The sequence below is a fragment of the Macaca mulatta genome, chromosome 16 (assembly GCF_049350105.2).
Source record: "Macaca mulatta isolate MMU2019108-1 chromosome 16, T2T-MMU8v2.0, whole genome shotgun sequence".
In the NCBI taxonomy this organism is placed as follows: domain Eukaryota; kingdom Metazoa; phylum Chordata; class Mammalia; order Primates; family Cercopithecidae; genus Macaca; species Macaca mulatta.
The window spans coordinates 90,325,667-90,343,155 of NC_133421.1; the positions used below are offsets into that span (position 1 = coordinate 90,325,667).

The following is a 17,489-nucleotide window of genomic DNA, read 5'->3' on the forward strand; positions in this document are numbered from 1 at the left end:
TGTGCATACTGTGTACGTGTGCTTCTCTCTATACACGTTTGTCTCAGTATTTCTGTGCCTCTCTACATTTACATTCATGCCTATTCCACCTCATGGGGGTTTTCCGTATTTGTAGCTCCATCTTCTGACAGTGACAACCTTGGTATCCTTTGTTCTTATTGTATTGGCTAATGTGGTACCTCCTCTTGTGTGGACCCTCTTCTCCTCTCTGCCATTGCTGTCCCTCTCTGACCCCGTTATCCTTCGCCGTTTCACTCCCAGTGTCTGCCTTTCTCACTGTCCTGGTCCAACACCCGTATGGTCATCTCCCTGCAACCACACCTCTCCTTCTTCGTCTGCACGGGCTCTGGGCCCAGTCAGACTTGACAGCTCATTCCAGGCCACTGTGGCTCCCATCATCCTGGGGCAGATGCCAGCTTTGCCCAGACCCACCTTGTGGCTTTAGGATTGTTAAAAGAAGGGATTTTAGCATTTTCAACAAGTGCTTTAGGTTTCAGGCCTGGCCAGCCAAGGGAAGGATGATACACCAGTAACCAAGACTGGGAGCTGCGCCGGCTGGGCAGATGGTGGGATTCCATTTGCACATGGTGAGGTGCTTCTAGGAACCTCCGAGTGGAGCCACCATCCAGCAGAAAGAGGATCCGGTGGGAGAAGGGGGCTTGTTATAGACTAGAGGACCCAGGGGAGGTCACCGCATAGCACGAACTAGACCAGAGGGTGTGGGGCAGAGGCAGGGCCCTGAGGGTGCAGAGAGGGGTACCGAAGAGGAGGACTAGCGTGCTTCTGGATGAGTGCATGGAGGAGCTTCTGGTCAGCATTGTCAAGGCTGAGAGGTGGGGTCCGGGCTGATTGTAGCGACCTGAAGAGTGAAGGCAGATGAAGTGGGGAAGCTTGTGGGGCGGCTTGGCCAGGAAGGCGAGGAGTGGGGTGCTAGTGATGGGGCTGGGCTCGGCGATGGGTTTGCTCTGCCTTCCTCAAGATGAGAATGACTGGGGCCGTGGAAGAAGACTTCCTTACAGGGATTGGGGCAATCAAATTACTTAAAAACCTGTTACCGTTTAGAAGTCAGAGCTCAGGATTTTATGTTTGGTCTTAGCATTTTGAGGTCTATTACTGGAAATCGAGATTTTGTGTTAAGACTCCAGCTTTATTCCTTCCAGCTGTGCTACACATTTAACTGTTTTGGGCCTCAGTTTCCTCATCTGTAAAGTGGAGCTAGTGGGGCTGGGGAATTAACTGGGAGCAGAGACCCAGTTTGGTGCAGAGACTGGTCCTCACCTCCGCCGCCCCAACCCCAGTCCCTACTTCTACCCCAACATCACAACACCTCAAATACCCCGACCGCTACGTCATGGCGCCCAAGCATCCCGACCCCTACAACCCTGTCTTAGTCTGTTGTTGCTGCTGTAACGGAATACCCAAGACTGAGTAATTTATAAACAACAGAAATGCATTTCACACAGTTCCAGGGACTGAGGAGTCTAAGATAAAGGCACTGGCAGGCCTGGTGTCTCCTGAGGGCCCTGTCCATCTTCCAGTGCTGTAACACTGTGTCCTGTCACGGTGGAAGGGACAGAAAGGCAGAAGGGTGTGACTAGTTCCCTCCAGCCCTTTTATGAGACACGATCGCCTCCTGAAGGCCCCATCTCTTCAAACTATCACATTGGGCTTCTGTTCCAACATGTACATTTTGGGGGACACATTCAGAACATAGCATCAGCCCCAGTACCCCCCTACAGATCACCCATATCTCTCCCCAACATGCCCTAGTACCCCCACTCCAGATCGCCCACACCCCCCAACACGCCCCAGTGCCCCCACTCCAGATCGCCCACACCCCCCAACATGTCCCAGTACCCCACTCCAGATCGCCCACACCCCCCAACATGCCCCAGTACCCCCACTCCAGATCGCCCACACCCCCCAACACGCCCCAGTGCCCCCACTCCAGATTGCCCACAGCCCCCCAACATGCCCCACTACCCCCACTCCAGATCGCCCACACCCCCCAACATGCCCCAGTACCCCCACTCCAGATCACCCACACCCCTCCCCAACATGCCCCAGTACCCCCACTGCAGATCACCCACACCCCCCAACACGCCCCAGTACCCCCACTCCAGATCGCCCACACCCCCCAACACGCCCCAGTACTCCCACTCCAGATCACCCACACCCCCAACACGCCCTAGTGCTGCATGGGGAGCAGGGGCCACAGTGCTGCACGAGCTGCTGCCTGAATCCGTGCCTCTCCCGCTGCTTTCTGTGGGGCTGACTATGAAAGAGGGCTGCAGTGAACACAGTTCACTGAGCCCCACCGCCGGGCGTGCAGCCTTGAGGGACAGCCACTTACTCAGGGTTGAAGGTCTCCAGCAGATTCTGGGAGTAGATGCATGGTGCTGCTTATTTCGTTGTACAGATTAAACATCCAGTATGTCAGGTAGCAATATGTGTGAATCCCCTGTGCTTTATGTGGAACCCTGAGGATGGGGCTCGTTTTTGGGCAGGATGGGGTGGAGCGGAAGGTGGTCTGTGCTGATGTCGGAGGGGTATGAGAAGCTTGAAAAATAGACACAGCCTTACCTTTCTGTTTGTTTTTGGGTAACTGTTTGTGCCTGAACCACACAGGAAGACAGCACTCCTTCCAGAGCTGAGGGAGAGCAGGTGTCCTGTCTGTGAGCAAACAAGGGGCCAGTGCCCAGCGCGGCTCTGGACGGTGTGGCCTCCCTGCTAGGTCATCCAGATGAAGCCCGGGGCTGTGGAGTCAGCTCGTGAGAAATGGGATCCAGGTCCTGAGCATGCTGGAACTGGCGAGAAGGGGTCACAGTACGCACCTGCGTTTCCAGCCCTGCCCCTGCCGACGGCGGAGGCCTCTTTTCCCACCCCTGCTCCTCCTTCTCTGGATAATAAGATGCTGTTCTAGTTCATGGAAGTGACACTTGTCTCTTTTCAGAGAGGCACGGGAGAGGCTGTTTTGTTTTATGGCCCGACATTAAATGCTACAACAGTAATACTGAAAACAGTCCTGCTGAAGAGCTGTGTGTGCCCCACTCTTGGGGAACCGGCTGTGGCAGCAGAGTGCGAATGAGCTGCATGCTGAGCAGGGGGTATCATTTAGCGGAAATGGTTTTGTGTGCCAGCTAATGGTAGCTGTTATCCGAAGAGGTGGGAATGCCAAAGGTTTGTCAGATGCATGGAAATTCTGTCATCCCAAGGGAACATTTGGGAGGCTCTTAGCTTTGTTTTTCTCTTCTTAATGCATACACGTGAGCATTAAGAGACCTTGGGTAGACGAGCTGAAAATAGTCGTGATCGCCCTTGGCGGTGGCTTACAGAGGACTTGCATGGACTTCCCCATTGATTCTTGCAACCATTAGGGATTCATGGACTAGTCAAGTTGGTTAACAAATATTGGTGAGGTGGAAACGTATATGTTAAGCATAGTGTTATGCACAAGGAACTGTAAGCTGCGCTCTTGCTTTCAAGGCAGTGGTAGTACAGCTGGGGAGGTGAGACTAGGACTCATGCAGTAGAACAGAGGCCAGTACGAGGCCAAGCTTGAACGGCCTGGAGGCCAGAGAATGCTGCAGCAGAGACGTCAGGGCCGGCGGTGGGAGGGAAGAGCGGAGAGCCGAAGGAGGAGCGCGAGCGCACTCTGAGGTCCGAGGGGCTGGGTTTTGGCGCACCAGCTGGGCTGCCTTTGGGCCTGGGGGGTCAGTAGCACCCGTTAGCCACGGCCAGTCGCAGCCCTATGCTCCAGCACAGCTCTGTGCCTGCAGCTGAAACCTTGGCTCTTTGGGGTTCATGGTTTAAAATGCTGTTTTTTCTTTTCTTTTCTTTTCTTTTTTCTTTTCTTTTCTTTTCTTTTCTTTTCTTTTCTTTTCTTTTCTTTTCTTTTCTCTTCTCTTCTCTTCTCTTCTCTTCTCTTCTCTTTCCTTTCCTTTTCTTTTTTCTTTTCTTTTCTCTCTCTCTCTCTCTCCCTCCCCCCCCTCCACCTCCCTCTCTCTCTCTCTCTCTCTCTCTCTCTCTCTCTCTCCTTTTTTGAGACGGAGTCACACAGGCTGGAGTGCAGTGGTGTGATCGTGGCTCACTGTAGCCTCTACCTCCTGGACTCAAGCGATCCTCCCACCTCAGCCTCCTGAGTATTTGGAACCACAGGCATGCTACCAACACGCCGATTAATTAAAAAAAATTCTTGTAGAGACGGGGTCTCATTTTGTTGTCCAGGCTTCACACACTGTTTTCTCTGCCCAGTTGCATTGGTGTCTCAAGGTGGTATCTCCGCTTCCCTCTGAAGGAATCTGAAAGAAGAAGCTTAACTGCTTGGAGCCCGCCTCTCTCCTCTATCTACTTTCGAAAGTGAAGACTGTTTTTAAAACAGGACATGTTCATCCCCTCATACCTGCTGAAAATCCGTATAGCTCCTGGTTTTTGTATAATACAGCAATAGGCAACACAAGAATATAATTTTGTAGCTATGTGAGGAGTGAGGCCTAGTGGTTAGAACAGTGCTAGACTGTATAAGATGGCTCCTGTACGGCTCCCATCCCAGCCCCACAGACGCCGCAAGGGCTGCGGGTCCCGGCCGAAGCTTTCCTGCCCCAGGTGCCTGCAGCTGTGTGGCTCTGAGCTTTGCCCCTGAGCTGAGGAAGATCACACATTTCTCACTGTGTACAGGACTGATTATTACAAAACAGACAGGGACAGCATTATGGTTAGGAGAACAAAGACTCATTAAAAACCATTTCTAATTTCAAAGTAGCCCTTTTGCCATTATGTATTTTCTCAGTCAAAAATGAGTTGTTTAAGGCTACACAACTAATGAGTGACAGAGTCCCTGAAAGCCACAGAGAATTTGCACTTCATTTAGTAGGCAGCACTCAGTTAATAAGTCAATTAACAAATGTTTATTAAGTGTCTACTAAATACAAGGTACAAAGAGCTACAAAGATTGTCTGAGTGGTGAGTGCTGGACAGGGCTTTCAGTGCGAACTTTTCATTGAAGGAAAGGATAGCACACATAGGAAACCGCACCTAACCCAAGTGTATCCTAAACAGATCATGCCTATGGACTCCAGCTTGAGGAACAACATGACCAGTGGCCCAGAGGCCTAATCTTGTCACCTATGGGTCTCCTCCCCCAGCCCCACTGCTGGGTCTCCACTTTCGACAGCTTTCCATCTACATGGAGCACACAGCCGTCACTGTGGGCTTCTGAGGGGAGGCGGTCGGCCAGCGCCCATCTTCAGGGTGGACCGAGAAGAGAAAGACTAGGTCAGTGGTGGCCCCGGCCGTGCCTGGGGCACCACCCTCTTTGGAGTCATTGGGTCAGATTCAGGAATCCAGCTGGGAGGTGGGATGGTCTCAGTAGCGTCATGAAGTGCTGCGGATTGGGTGAACTCGTTAGCAGTGGATGGTGGAGCACCAGCTCTTTGGAAGGTGAAATGGATAGGACGGGTAATCAAACTGGGTGCATAGGAAGAAGATGGAGAGGTTTAAAAAGAAAAAACTGCACCCCTTCAGGCTGGCTGAATGCCAGCACTGTCAGTAACCTTTGGCCAAGTCATCTGACTGCTTTAACTTCAGCTTACCCTTCTGTCCCATGAGGTGGGTTGGACCAAGTTCCTTTCAGTGCAGAGTTCTAAGTGTCTTGAAATTCAGGGGGTTATGCTGAAAATCTTGCAAATAGGAAAATTTGTAAAGAGCTAAACATTTTATACAAATACGAATTACCGTCTCCTTTTCCATCCACCTACCCATCCACATCATTCATCAAGTTACCCACACACTCACTCGCCGCTAAAGTTTCGTTAGTTCTTTCCCAGGTTCCCCTTCAATTGAAACTCAAAAGGAATTAGAGACACAACTACAATTTTAAATTTATGATCTGTCCACCTCACCCCACATCAGACTGATACTATTGTCAGCAATATCCATGGGGGAATGTAATTTTAGTTTATTTACATTATACTTAATCAAATGCTAAATGCATTGTTTTATTTGACCTCATTCTTTCCTGTCTTTTCCTCTGCTTCTCATTTCAGCTCTCCTATCCAGTGTCCTATTCTTGGGAGAGAACCATGCAATTAACTAACCACAGAGATTCCCAGTGGATAGGAGGTTATAGCTCCATGTAGCTGACCTGAGTCAGGGCAGGGAGAGTGAGGCCCCTGCCAGGCTGCCTTTACTAACGAGGGCCCCCGTGTCTCTGCAGGATGTTGTGAGGGATGCAGGGAAGTGCCACAGTGTCTGCCTCCTGTCAACACTGGGGAGAGGGTGGGGTGGGAGAAGGGCCTGGACTTTCCAAGGGGTGAAATCCAAGGAGGGGGTACTCCTTGAATGGGAACTCCCTCCCTTCTCCCTCTGTCCGTGGTTCACTGGAGAGCATGCATAGCGTGAGCCACCGCTGACCGTCGTGATGCATGGATAGGTCTTTTATCTCTGTACAGAGGAGACCATTTCTGTTTTCTTACCATAGATGACAGCTGCGGGCTGCGACCATGCTGGCTGCCGCAGTTAAGTATGGGTGACTGAACTCAATGCCTTCCGGCCAGCCCTCTGCGCTCAGTGCCTTCCGGCCAGCCCTGTGCGCTCAGTGCCTTCCGGCCAGCCCTGTGCGCTCATTGCCTTCCGGCCAGCCCCGTGCACTTGCTTTGCTCCTCCATGCATGTGGCAAGGCCTGCTCTTTGGTATCTGTTTCTTAAAGCTATTTTTTGCTTTCCTTTGCTTTGTTTATGCACTTCGTGGCCCCAATTTTTTATTTTTCAGATCCCAATCCATTCCTAACTTGTGGGTCTGATCACAGCACAGTTGATTTGGATCACTGTGATTTTTTTTGAGACCTTAGAACCTTGTTCCTGAGAGAAATGAAGACCAGTATGTAATTTCTGAAGTCGCGGATTACGGATTATAACAAATTTACCACAATTCTTCCAGAGAAGTTAAATATTACCTGATTTTTACCAAGCTTTTTTCAGCCAGAGGTGTCCATTGAATTAGAACCATTGAATTAGACTTTCCAGAAGGTTAGGGCCTGGCATCTCTGTTTTGAAAAGTCCTTGATGACATTGACCTATCTATGGGTGAAGGCCCTTTCCAGTTGTAGAATCTTGTTAATGTCATGATATTTATTTATTATTATTATTTTTAATTTTTTTTTTATCAGAGCAGCATACATATAGCTAAAAAAGAAAAAAATTAAATAGTGCCAAAAACTATACAGGTGCCTCTCAGTGATACTGCGGGTTTGGTTCTAGACGACTGCAGTAAGCGAGTCACGTGAACGTTTTGCTGTCAGTACATATAAAAGTTACCTTTACACTGTACTGTAGTCTGTGAAGTGTGCCATAGCGTTGTGTCCAAAAGAACATACACACTTTCATTTAAAAACTGCTGAAAAAGGCCAGGCGCGGTGGCTCAAGCCTGTAATCCCAGCACTTTGGGAGGCCGAGGCGGGCGGATCACAAGGTCAGGAGATCGAGACCATCCTGGCTAACACGGTGAAACCCCGTCTCTATTAAAAATACAAAAAACTAGCCGGGGGAGGTGGCGGGCGCCTGTAGTCCCAGCTACTCGGGAGGCTGGGGCAGGAGAATGGCGTAAACTCGGGAGGCGGAGCTTGCAGTGAGCTGAGATCCGGCCACTGCACTCCAGCCTGGGCGACAGAGCGAGACTCCGTCTCCAAAAAAAAAAAAAAAAAAAAAACCTGCTGAAAAACGTTAATGATCACTTGAGCCTTAGCGAGTCATAATCTTTTAGCATTTAATTGGCTGACAGAAGGTCCTGCCTCATGTGGATGGCTGCCAACTGATGGGCGGGTGGTTGCTGAAGGTAGGGGTGACTACGAGAATTTCTTAAGACACTAACAAAATTTGCTGCATTGATTGGCTCTTGCTTTCACGCAGCATTTCTCTGTAGCATTCTCTGGTGCTGTTTGATGGCATTTTACCCCCAACAGAGAGACCTGGAGTAGTTGGCAGTTGTTTTCTGGAAAATGAATGACATGAGCCTGTCACGTTAAGGAAAGCAACTGACCGTGTTTGTTTCCACTGACAAAATTTGAGATTTCAAATAAAAAAAATAAAATTTGGAAACCTTATACCTACCACTATGAGCCTGGCAACTTCTTTGTTGTTGTGGTGGTGGTGGTTGTTTTTGAGACGGAGTCTCACCCTGTCAGGATGGAGTACAGTGATGCGATCTCGGCTTACTGCAACCTCTGCCTCCCGGGTTCAAGCGATTCTCCTGTCTCAGCCTCCTGAGTTGCTGGGTTTACAGGTGCCCATCGCCACGCCTGGCTAATTTTTGTATTTTTAGAAGAGACGGAGTTTCACCGTGTTCGACGGAGTTCGAGGCTGGTCTCGAACTCCTGACCTCAGGTGATCCACCCACCCTGGCTTCTCAAAGTGCTGGGATTACGGGGTGAGCCACCACACCTGGCTGAGCCTGGCAACTTCTTAGTACTTAAGACATTTCTGATGAGATCATGATAATGTTAATGAGTGTGGATTTTTAAAAAAAAATTGGAGAATGAAATATATAAGATCTGTATAGTTCAGTGAGCCAATATTTTCCAAATGGTCAATGCATGATGGTACAAAATAATCTATGGGTAAAAAATCCACTCAAGGTGCAGCAAAGAGCAGTTAATTTTAATGTGATAGCATACAAAAAGTTCGTTGATGTGGTTTCAGATTGTACATCTCATAATCTGAAGGAAATTACCACTTGATAATTTTTGGTGTAGTATCAAACAAAAAGAGTCATGATTATGTAAAATAGCATTTTAAGATACTCTTCTGTTTTCTAATGATTGATATGTGTGTGAGGTAGGGGTTTCCACGTGTGCAGTCACTGAAACCATGAATTGCCACAGGCGAATGCAAAAATGGATGAGAGTCACCCATCCTTGACCAAACCACATATTCCAGAGATTCGCAAAAATGTACAAAAGTGCTGCTCTTCTCACTAAACTTTTTTGGAAAAAATAGTTATTTTTATAATAAATATGTTAAAATATAATGAGTTTGTTATTGTTTTTAAAATGAAGAAAGAAATATTTTAAAAATCTTATCTGAATTTCACGTAGAGTAGATATTGATAGATACAACAACATAAATCAAAGCTCTTTGGGGTTTTCAATAATTTTAGAGTGCAAAGGGGTCCTGAGACCAAACAAGTTTGAGAACTGCTGATTTAGAGGTAATTGCTCTGGAGCCCACTCCTGAAATAAACGGGTAAATCCTGGACATGAATGTATGTTTGTGAAACAGATTTTTTTTGTGGGAAAACTGAGTGCGGATGAAAATTAATTAAAAAATGTCACTTCTTTGTCTTTTTCTCTCCTCCTTTTCCTGTACCAATGAGAGCCATAGTTTGAACAGGAGGAAGCATATGCTGTCACTGCAGAGCTGCCTTCTCATGGAAAGCCTGAGTGGGAGCCTGAGAATAAAACAGTGCAAGTGCGGGAAAGCTGCAGGTGCCGAAATACAAATGAATGTGGGTAGAAGAACAGCAGTCACTTGCCCGTGATGTTGAAACACTGGCTTTCACGGCGTGTCAGCTTGTTTGAGCACCTTAGCTGTTCTGTAAATCTGGTTAACACTGATCAACCTTACGCGTTGTGTGGCTTTTAGTCAAAGGTGACTTTGAAGTGCGTTATATAAGGAGAAACTGTGGAAGAGAGGCCTAGCAGAGGAGGAAACGGAGACATAAAGAATTTCTCTTTTCCATTGCTTCCTCAGATCCTCTGTCGATGGGTCCTCAGAAAGCTCTGGAAACCATCGGTGCAAATTTACAGAAGCAGTACGAGAACTGGCAGCCAAGGGTAAGCGTGCTTCACTTTCCTTCTTACAGGGAAACTCCAGTTCCTTGGTTTCCAGCACTCTTTGGATCCAAGTGAGAATTCCATGCACACCTTGCCCTTGTGCGGCATGGCGCCTGCGCACTGTGTTTCGTGTGCCTGTGTTTTGCCTGCTGGCTGTTGGTGGCTGTATTGTCTTGACGACGTACACATTATTGTGAGTCTTGCATTGGACAGTCCAACTTATTTTGCTTAAGTTTGTTCCAGATTTTTAGAAAAGAAAAAGTATTCTTGCTGCTCTTAACCATGGTTTTAATTTTTCTCAGGAAATGTATTTTCAATAATTTTTCTTTAACCTCAACTAGTTAATGCTATTCCTCGTGTCTTCAGTTTTCAAATAGTTGCGCAAAAAGCACCCAACATTCAAAAGATGACACCTATTATACACTTTGTCTTTGATTCAAAAGATAAGGTTCTTTTTAGGGAGCCAGTTACCAATTAGTGTGTGTGGGTTTTTTTTGCTTGTATCTTACAGTTTTTTTTTTTCCTTTTTTTTTTTAAAAGAAAAGTGGCATAGAATATAACTGTGTCAAATTGCCTTTAAGATCTTATTTGTAATCCACCCAAAGACCTTTAGCCTTTCTTATTAACTGGTTTGGAGATTTAATAAATTTAATTAAAAAACTAGGAATCTGGGCGCTTATGGAGGTGCCCTGTATTCAGCTTTGTGTGATGGGGACTCGAGTTACCTAAAGGAACATAATGAAGAACGCAGGTTGAGAAGGTGCCTTACCTGCGCGTCTCCTGCGAGTTTTACTCTCCCCTTTTTGATGTAAGCCTCATGGAAACACATTATTTATGGAACCTTTTGAACACTTATTTGGTTGGAATTTTGATTTGTGGATCATTTATCCACATAATCTGGGATTTAGGGATTCCTTATGCGTTATTTACATTCTTAGAGTAAGAGAATAGCCAAAAATGATTTTTTTCCTGCCTTTAAAAATGCCCTTAGGTCGTTTCTGCTGTTGCTTCCAGTCGTGAGCTAACTGTTAGGAAGCATCTCTGTGTCTTAGGGTGTACCTTTATGCTTTGCATTGCCGACTTGTCAAGTCAGTAACAGCAGACTTTTGTTCTTTAGAAGGCAGTGTCTTCATGGGTTTTTTATTGATGCCTAATGGCTTTACTTTTTCCTCTCTGAAATTCGTTGCCTCTTGGTGGTTTATGTAAACATGCCATAGGCTTTTTCTTGAGAGCGCAGTGCGTTTGGGGATGAAATGAGGACTGGAGAGAGATTTGGATGGCGGAGTCCTGTAAAAATGTAGTCGAGATGCCTTGTGTTTTCTGTAGAAAATAGCTTCTTTGAAGACTTTGAAGGTACCCTAGGGTCTCAGCATGGTGAGATGGGCGCTTACAGGAGTGTGAGGCAGAGTGGCAGTATTGGAAGACATGGCCGTGTCGGTATATGGCGTGTCGTTAACCACCACCATGGGAATTCAGAGGAATACCTTTCCGGCTACTTCTGCCCATCTCCTGGGTTTGGCTTTGTACCTTTGCACTTTACTAGGTACATTTGTTTAAAAAAGAATGTAACCCAATGAATTCAGATCTACCAGTTGTGTTCTTTCTAGAACGAGTCTCTGCCATTATAACTAGTTTCTTCTTTTCCAAGAATTATTAGATAAGGAAATATAGCCTTTCAGAATATGTGTGTTTAATATTTCAAGATATTGTATGTGTATTCCATTTGCTATAATTTACAATTTTTTTTTGAGTGCTAAGAGTTGATTTACTGCTAGCTTTATTATTAGTTTTGCTTGGTAGATACCAGCTCGTTGATGCTAGCTGACAGGAAATGGAATCTTCTAAAGTGGCATCTGTTATTTTTAATCTAAATTTCTGTCTAGGAGCAGATCTCTCCATGGCATTGAGAAGAGGCATCATGAGGTAGGAAAGGCCACCTTTCCATGTGGGTCAGTGATGACAGCCAGAAAGATGACAGTGCAGACTCAGTGCGGGAGGGAGGATTCCCTTTCTGTGACAGTGGCACAGTTTTCCTCGGGCGGCGAGCACAGGTGCAAAGGGGTGCAGTCCTCTGGATGATCTGTAGTCTGGGAAAGTTTGTTAAAGTTGGCCACATTTCAAGAATGGATGTGCAAAATAATTTTCTGAGTAAGAGATCGTTTGAAGGGCTGGTGCGATGGAGAATGTGTCAAGATTACAGGATGCTTCGGAAAAGGTACCAGCGCAGGCGGGATCCCATCTGGGCTGGTTTATGAAGTGGAATCTGGAATAAAGTATCCGCCGCAGCCTAGAAAGAAGCCGTTCATGCACACAGAGTGGGATCTTTTGTCTGCATTCAGGAAGCAAAACCACAACAATGGATACCTAATATTTGCTTTTCGAATGCCAACACTATTGCATTCATTTTTAAGTACAATAAAAATGTTTTAAAATTTCCTGTTACTAACCATGGGTGGGCCTCATCTATTTTAGAAATTAGCCTAAGGTGTCGGATGTCACAGGATACCTCTGACCGGCTCTCTGGTGTGAGCGTGGGGCCGTGCCATATGCACTGGGTAATAATAGCACCTGCCCCGGTGCGCGTGGTACACTTCTCCTCACGGCTTTCCGTGGGTTACAGGACAGAGGGAGGGAGGCCTGGCATAGATAGCACGGCTCTCAGTGTGGGGCAGACCTCATGCTGCCTTCTAGAGTTTGCACAGAACAGGAGGCACTTAGCAAGCTCAGATGTTTGTGTGCAAGGGGCCTGGTTCCTGACTGTAAATCAGGGTCCTTTGAAACATTGCGAGGCTAAACACGCACCGCTTGATTGCACTCTACAGGGCTCTCGAGTTTCTGCAGTAATAAAAAGAGGCTGATGTGCCATCTGCAGTAAAACAATGGGGGCGTTATTAAATTTCCCAGGCCTTCGATGGAAAGACCCATATATCTGGTTTTCTCTTTCTCGGTGTCCTTTATTGCAAGAGTGGAAAACCTTGGGTCATTTAATGAAAATGAGGTTATTTTCATTAAAGTTTGCCGGAGTCGTTGCCTCCACGCTGTCATGGATGGGAGCAGAGTAGGAAATGCCTGTTTCCTCGAAGGTAGCGTCCATCCAGGAGGTGCAGAAAGCCGAACCCCCGTCAGTGGCACCAGAGTGGTGCCTGGAAGCCTCTAATGATTTCCTTGCCGATGCTGGGACGCTTGGACTTATTCTTCTTCATTTTTCTAGCTTTTGATATAGGTGATTCCAGTTCAAAAGGAATTGAGAGAAACCATGGTGATTATATTTTTTTCTGAAGGCTGCCAGCCACTATCTGGCCTGTATTTCCTTGCTTAGGCCCATTGAGCCCTTTTCTAAATAATTTATCAGTTTGCCACTGATGAAATGTTTCTTCTGATTAAATTTAAGGCTTTGCCTTATTACCTCGTAGGTGCATAAATTTGTGTTCTGCCAGAGATTGGAGGAAAAATGCCGACCATTGTTTCAGTGGAAAATTCTGCAGTAAAACCTCACTCATTCCATCATAAGTCTCAAATGAAAGTTTTATTGGGAGTTGGGAGTAAGAGATTATTATAAAGCTGGGAGCATACAGTGAAGAATTTATCTTTTAAGAGAATTTTTCTAACAGATTGGGGCTTCTGGCAGTTTAGTACAGGATGGAAGTTAGGAGCTGGAGCCTGTGGAAAAAGGCAAACAGGAGCGACCTCGGTCTCTGTGTCCTTCTTTCCCCAGAGAGAGTGGACAACACCAGGAGCAGAGGCCACACCTCTTCACTTGGGGTGAGCTTTAATTCTTCCGGTGCCTTAAAAATAAGTTTCTTTGGGAATATGTATCATTTACTAAGGAAGATGAAATAGCGTGGTGGTGCCTCCACTGACCGAGTCCGTCCGTCGGGCAGGGGTGTCTAGAGGAGGCGGCGGAAGGTGCTCCTCAGTCACGGAGCCATGTTGTTGTAGGAACTCGTTCTCCTCTTGTCCAGGTCTGCAAGTAGTGAAGGCAGCAAGTCCCGTGTGGCAGCCGTGGGGCTTCCAGGGAGCTGAGCGGTCAGGTTGAGTCAGTTTCCATGTGGCCAACAGTTCTTAGTTATCCACGCACAGCCCTGGTTTGTGGATTACAGTGAACAGGTTTTGAATGCCATCTTCCCTTCAGTTCAGCGTGCTTCTCAGATGTGTCACAGTTAATTTGTGGTTAAGGGATGAAAGTTGGTTTTACCGTTAGATAAACATTTTTTTTATAGTGCCTAATCGCAAGCAGAGTATGTTCAAGGAGAGAACAAAACAGCTCCCAAGACCTGGTTCATTAGCCCAGTAGAAATTGTTATCGCATTTTAATGTAAATGACAATCATCCTTTCCGTGGTATTGATAATAGAGTTGTTTGTATGCTTTTATGAGATGCTTTGAATGAACCGAAGCTGATGACTATACCTCCTGTTGGGAGGAGAGGGTTCGGGGAGCAAGGGGGTTGTGAAGGCCAGTGGTGGACAGTTTTGGTTCTACTTTGGACACTTAACAGGTGTGTCTTTTGGATTTTAGGCACAAGTGTTACTTGTAGAACTGTATGTTTATGTGTAATGCCGTGTTGTATAGGGGTTTGTAGTGAGGATAATTGGAATCCAGATGTCTTCTCCTTGTCCCTGAATGGGGTTGCTGCTTGACCTGTCTGCCTCACGGGGAGTGTCGTGTGGCCATCTGTGACAAACTGTGAAACCCTTGGTACTGAGTGCTCCCGCTGCTCAGGTGGCTGTGTTGGCTTTGGGGAGCGCTACACGGATGGCTTCTAAGATCCACGTGTCTTCTTTTCCCTGGGATGATGAGACAGGCCTCTGCTTTGTGGGCAAAGCAACTGGTATCAGCACAAGTCACTCGCTTGCCGGTGCCCCCCACCCCCAAATGTTTTGGGATGAATTTTATAGATGGATGCTGATATTGGCTTGGCTGTGTCCCCACCCAGATCTTATCTTGAACTGTAACTCCCACAATTCCCACATGCTGTAGGAGGAACCTGGTGGGAGGTAACTGAATCATGGGGCCAGGTCTTTCCTGTGCTGTTGTCCGTAGTGAATAAGTCTCATGTCCCTGCATGAGCTCTGTCTCGCCTGCCACCATCCATGTAAGATGTGAGTTGCGCCTCCTTGCCTTCCGCCATGATTGTGAGGCCTGCCCAGCTGTGTGGAACTCTAGGTCTATTAAACCTCTTTCTTCTGTAAATTGCCCAGTCTTGGGTATGTCTTTATCAGCAGCGTGAAAATGGGCTAATACAGATGCAGTGAAGACCCATAAATAAGTGAGTTCTACCTTTTCTTAGGATTTTCAGGGTCAGATGTGGATAATGGGGGAAGCAGCAGCTAAGTTGCCCTAGAACTGTATCCCACATCTGGAGGTGCTCTAAAGCTATTTGTGGAACAGCCCAAGGTGGACTGTTACTCGCAGTGACTCCTGCTTAGGGCATTCACGTTGCGACATTAGTTCCAAATTGACAGTCCAGTTCGGCTGGTGAAAATAGCCCTATAATTACGATTGGCAGCATCCCCTGGCATGCTACCCTGATGCCATTACCATTCCATCATCCATCCCTGTCTTGCTGTCTGCCCTGCCGCCAGCCCTCCCTCCTCCTGCCCACACTCACCTGACTTCCTTCTCTGTGGGTCCTAAGGTTGGGCTTCATCCACCTTGAGTTTCTGTGACAAGCTGCCAATGAGGACTCATGGGCAAAGGCAGAACTGTGGGTGGATGGCTCACAGCTTGCATAATTCAGTACCTGGTGTGAAGCACTTTGCCTGTGTACTCGTTACAGTTGCACGATGGTACAGACCATATCTTCTGGTTGTCTTGGGGTTAACTGTTGTGTTTTGACAGTTTCACTTAACTGCTTACTGCCCAGAAAGTTAAGAACTGTTCTATGACCAACATTTTACTTATATTTTTGCCTTGGCCTCAGCAGTGCTCTCCCACTTCGTCTTCCCCTCCCTTCTAGCGCTTCTCGCCTGACAGCTTTTACACGTGCGTGCCGTGTTCAGTGAGAATTCTGATTCATGCTCTTCAGCCAGAAGCCTTCGTAGTCAGCTCTGCCCACGCACTTCCTGCCTTGCCCTGTCCCCAGAGGCCATGGTATTGGAAGCAGCTTCTGGAAGCGAGCTTAGATTATGCAGAGCAGTTTATTCCGGACTCTTTAGACCAATTGTACCAGAGTGTAAAGGTGTTGCCACCCACTGCCATCCCTCCAAGTACCTTAGTGACGTGACCTACAAATTCTTTTAGGCACACCAAACACATTATAGAAAGAAGAATGAAAGAAAGGCATCATTCTGCAGCCGCCCGGAGGATGGCAGCCAGTTGTGACTAGACCCCTCAGGGTTTCAGTCCATTGGAGCTGGTCCCGGAGGGGCCCTTGCTGGCCAGCCCTGTGTTGGACTCTTGCTCTCTGAGACCACAGAGGGGATTCATTGGAGAGCCCATCTGGGATTGAAGAGCACGCGTGTTGACTAGAGTGGGTTGCAGCATGGGCCGCAGCCTGTTTAATCACGGCCCAGGGAGGATCGGTGGAGTCCGCCTCCTCTCCTCTGCCTCGTAGGTCCACAGACTCGTGCTGGGCTCGCCGCTCCTTCCCTTCCTGGGTGGGCGCACCCCTCTCACTGGCAGGGAAGCTCCCTGGGAAATGTGGTCTCCTCTCTCCCAGTGCACTGAGGGGTGGGGTGGAGAGAGCTTAACTGTGGAAAGAATGCGAACTGGTTTAGTTCTGGCTTTGCCACTTCTTACAAGTGTAACTTTGGACAAGTTACTATTTACTTGTTACTTTTACAAGTTACTTTTTACAAGTTACTATTTACAAGTTACTTTTAAGATTTGTACATGCAAATGAGAATTAATGGAGAGAATAAAAGTATTTAAAGCATTTGCACCAGGGAGGCCATGGTGGTTGGTCATCAGATCCTTACTTCCTGTCCCTTATCCCTTCCTCTCCCTCATGGTTGAAGTGGTGGAGGCCACTCCCAGAACATTCTGCCCGGAGTCTTGCTGCCTTAAGCCCCTCCCCATCCTGCCTTGTCTCTGGTTTTATCCTCTTGCTAGGATCTCCTCTTCCTGACTCTCCTCTATTAATTGACCTACTTGAAGTGTAATATTTTTAGAGAGAAATAGGGGCTTAGCTCTGTCCTTAACAGGCCTCTTGAGGATATTATCTCTCATCATCATGTTCCCTTTAACAAGGGAGTTGTCTGTGTGTGTGACAAATTGCAAATGAGGGCCCCCCACCGTCAGGCTGGGACTAAAACCGTAGCTCAGCTGTCGTGGTTTCACAGATCTCACGTGCCATGTGTGTTTCCTGAGTTAACTTGGGGACCGTGATACAGAGCGATGTGGAGATGGCTTTGAAGGACAGGCAGGTGCCGGGCGAGGGATGGAAGTGCTGCTTTGAAGTCAGAAAGTGGAAGATGTGATGATGTGTTAAAGAATGGAAAGCTAAATTTGGAGGTGACGATGAGGAACCCACCGTATGCTCACCATATGCAACTAGGAAGAGTTGTAAAATCCCGCTCCAGCCAAATTGGAAAGTGCTGATCAAGGGGGAAACGATCAATAACAGATTGGAGGGGGACGGCCACTTCAAAGTGTCTGTGGTACTTGATTTCATTTTGCAGGGGAACCATATGTCACAGTGGTGTTCTTGAATTTGGGGTGTT

At 47.3% G+C, this 17,489-nt stretch overlaps 1 protein-coding gene across 4 annotated transcripts in view; it reads left to right on the plus strand.

The window, feature by feature from the left end:
• RPTOR (regulatory associated protein of MTOR complex 1) overlaps positions 1 to 17,489 on the plus strand; it is a 412,728-nt gene that overhangs the window by 80,887 nt on the left and 314,352 nt on the right. For all 4 annotated transcript variants that reach the window (XR_013407456.1, XR_013407455.1, XM_015120520.3 and 1 more), the window contains exon 3: positions 9,744 to 9,826. Coding sequence is in view for 2 of the 4 variants with exons in the window: in XM_015120520.3 (XP_014976006.1) it covers positions 9,744 to 9,826 (83 nt within the window). In the remaining 2 variants the exon portion in view is untranslated. The remainder of the gene's footprint in view (positions 1 to 9,743; positions 9,827 to 17,489) is intronic.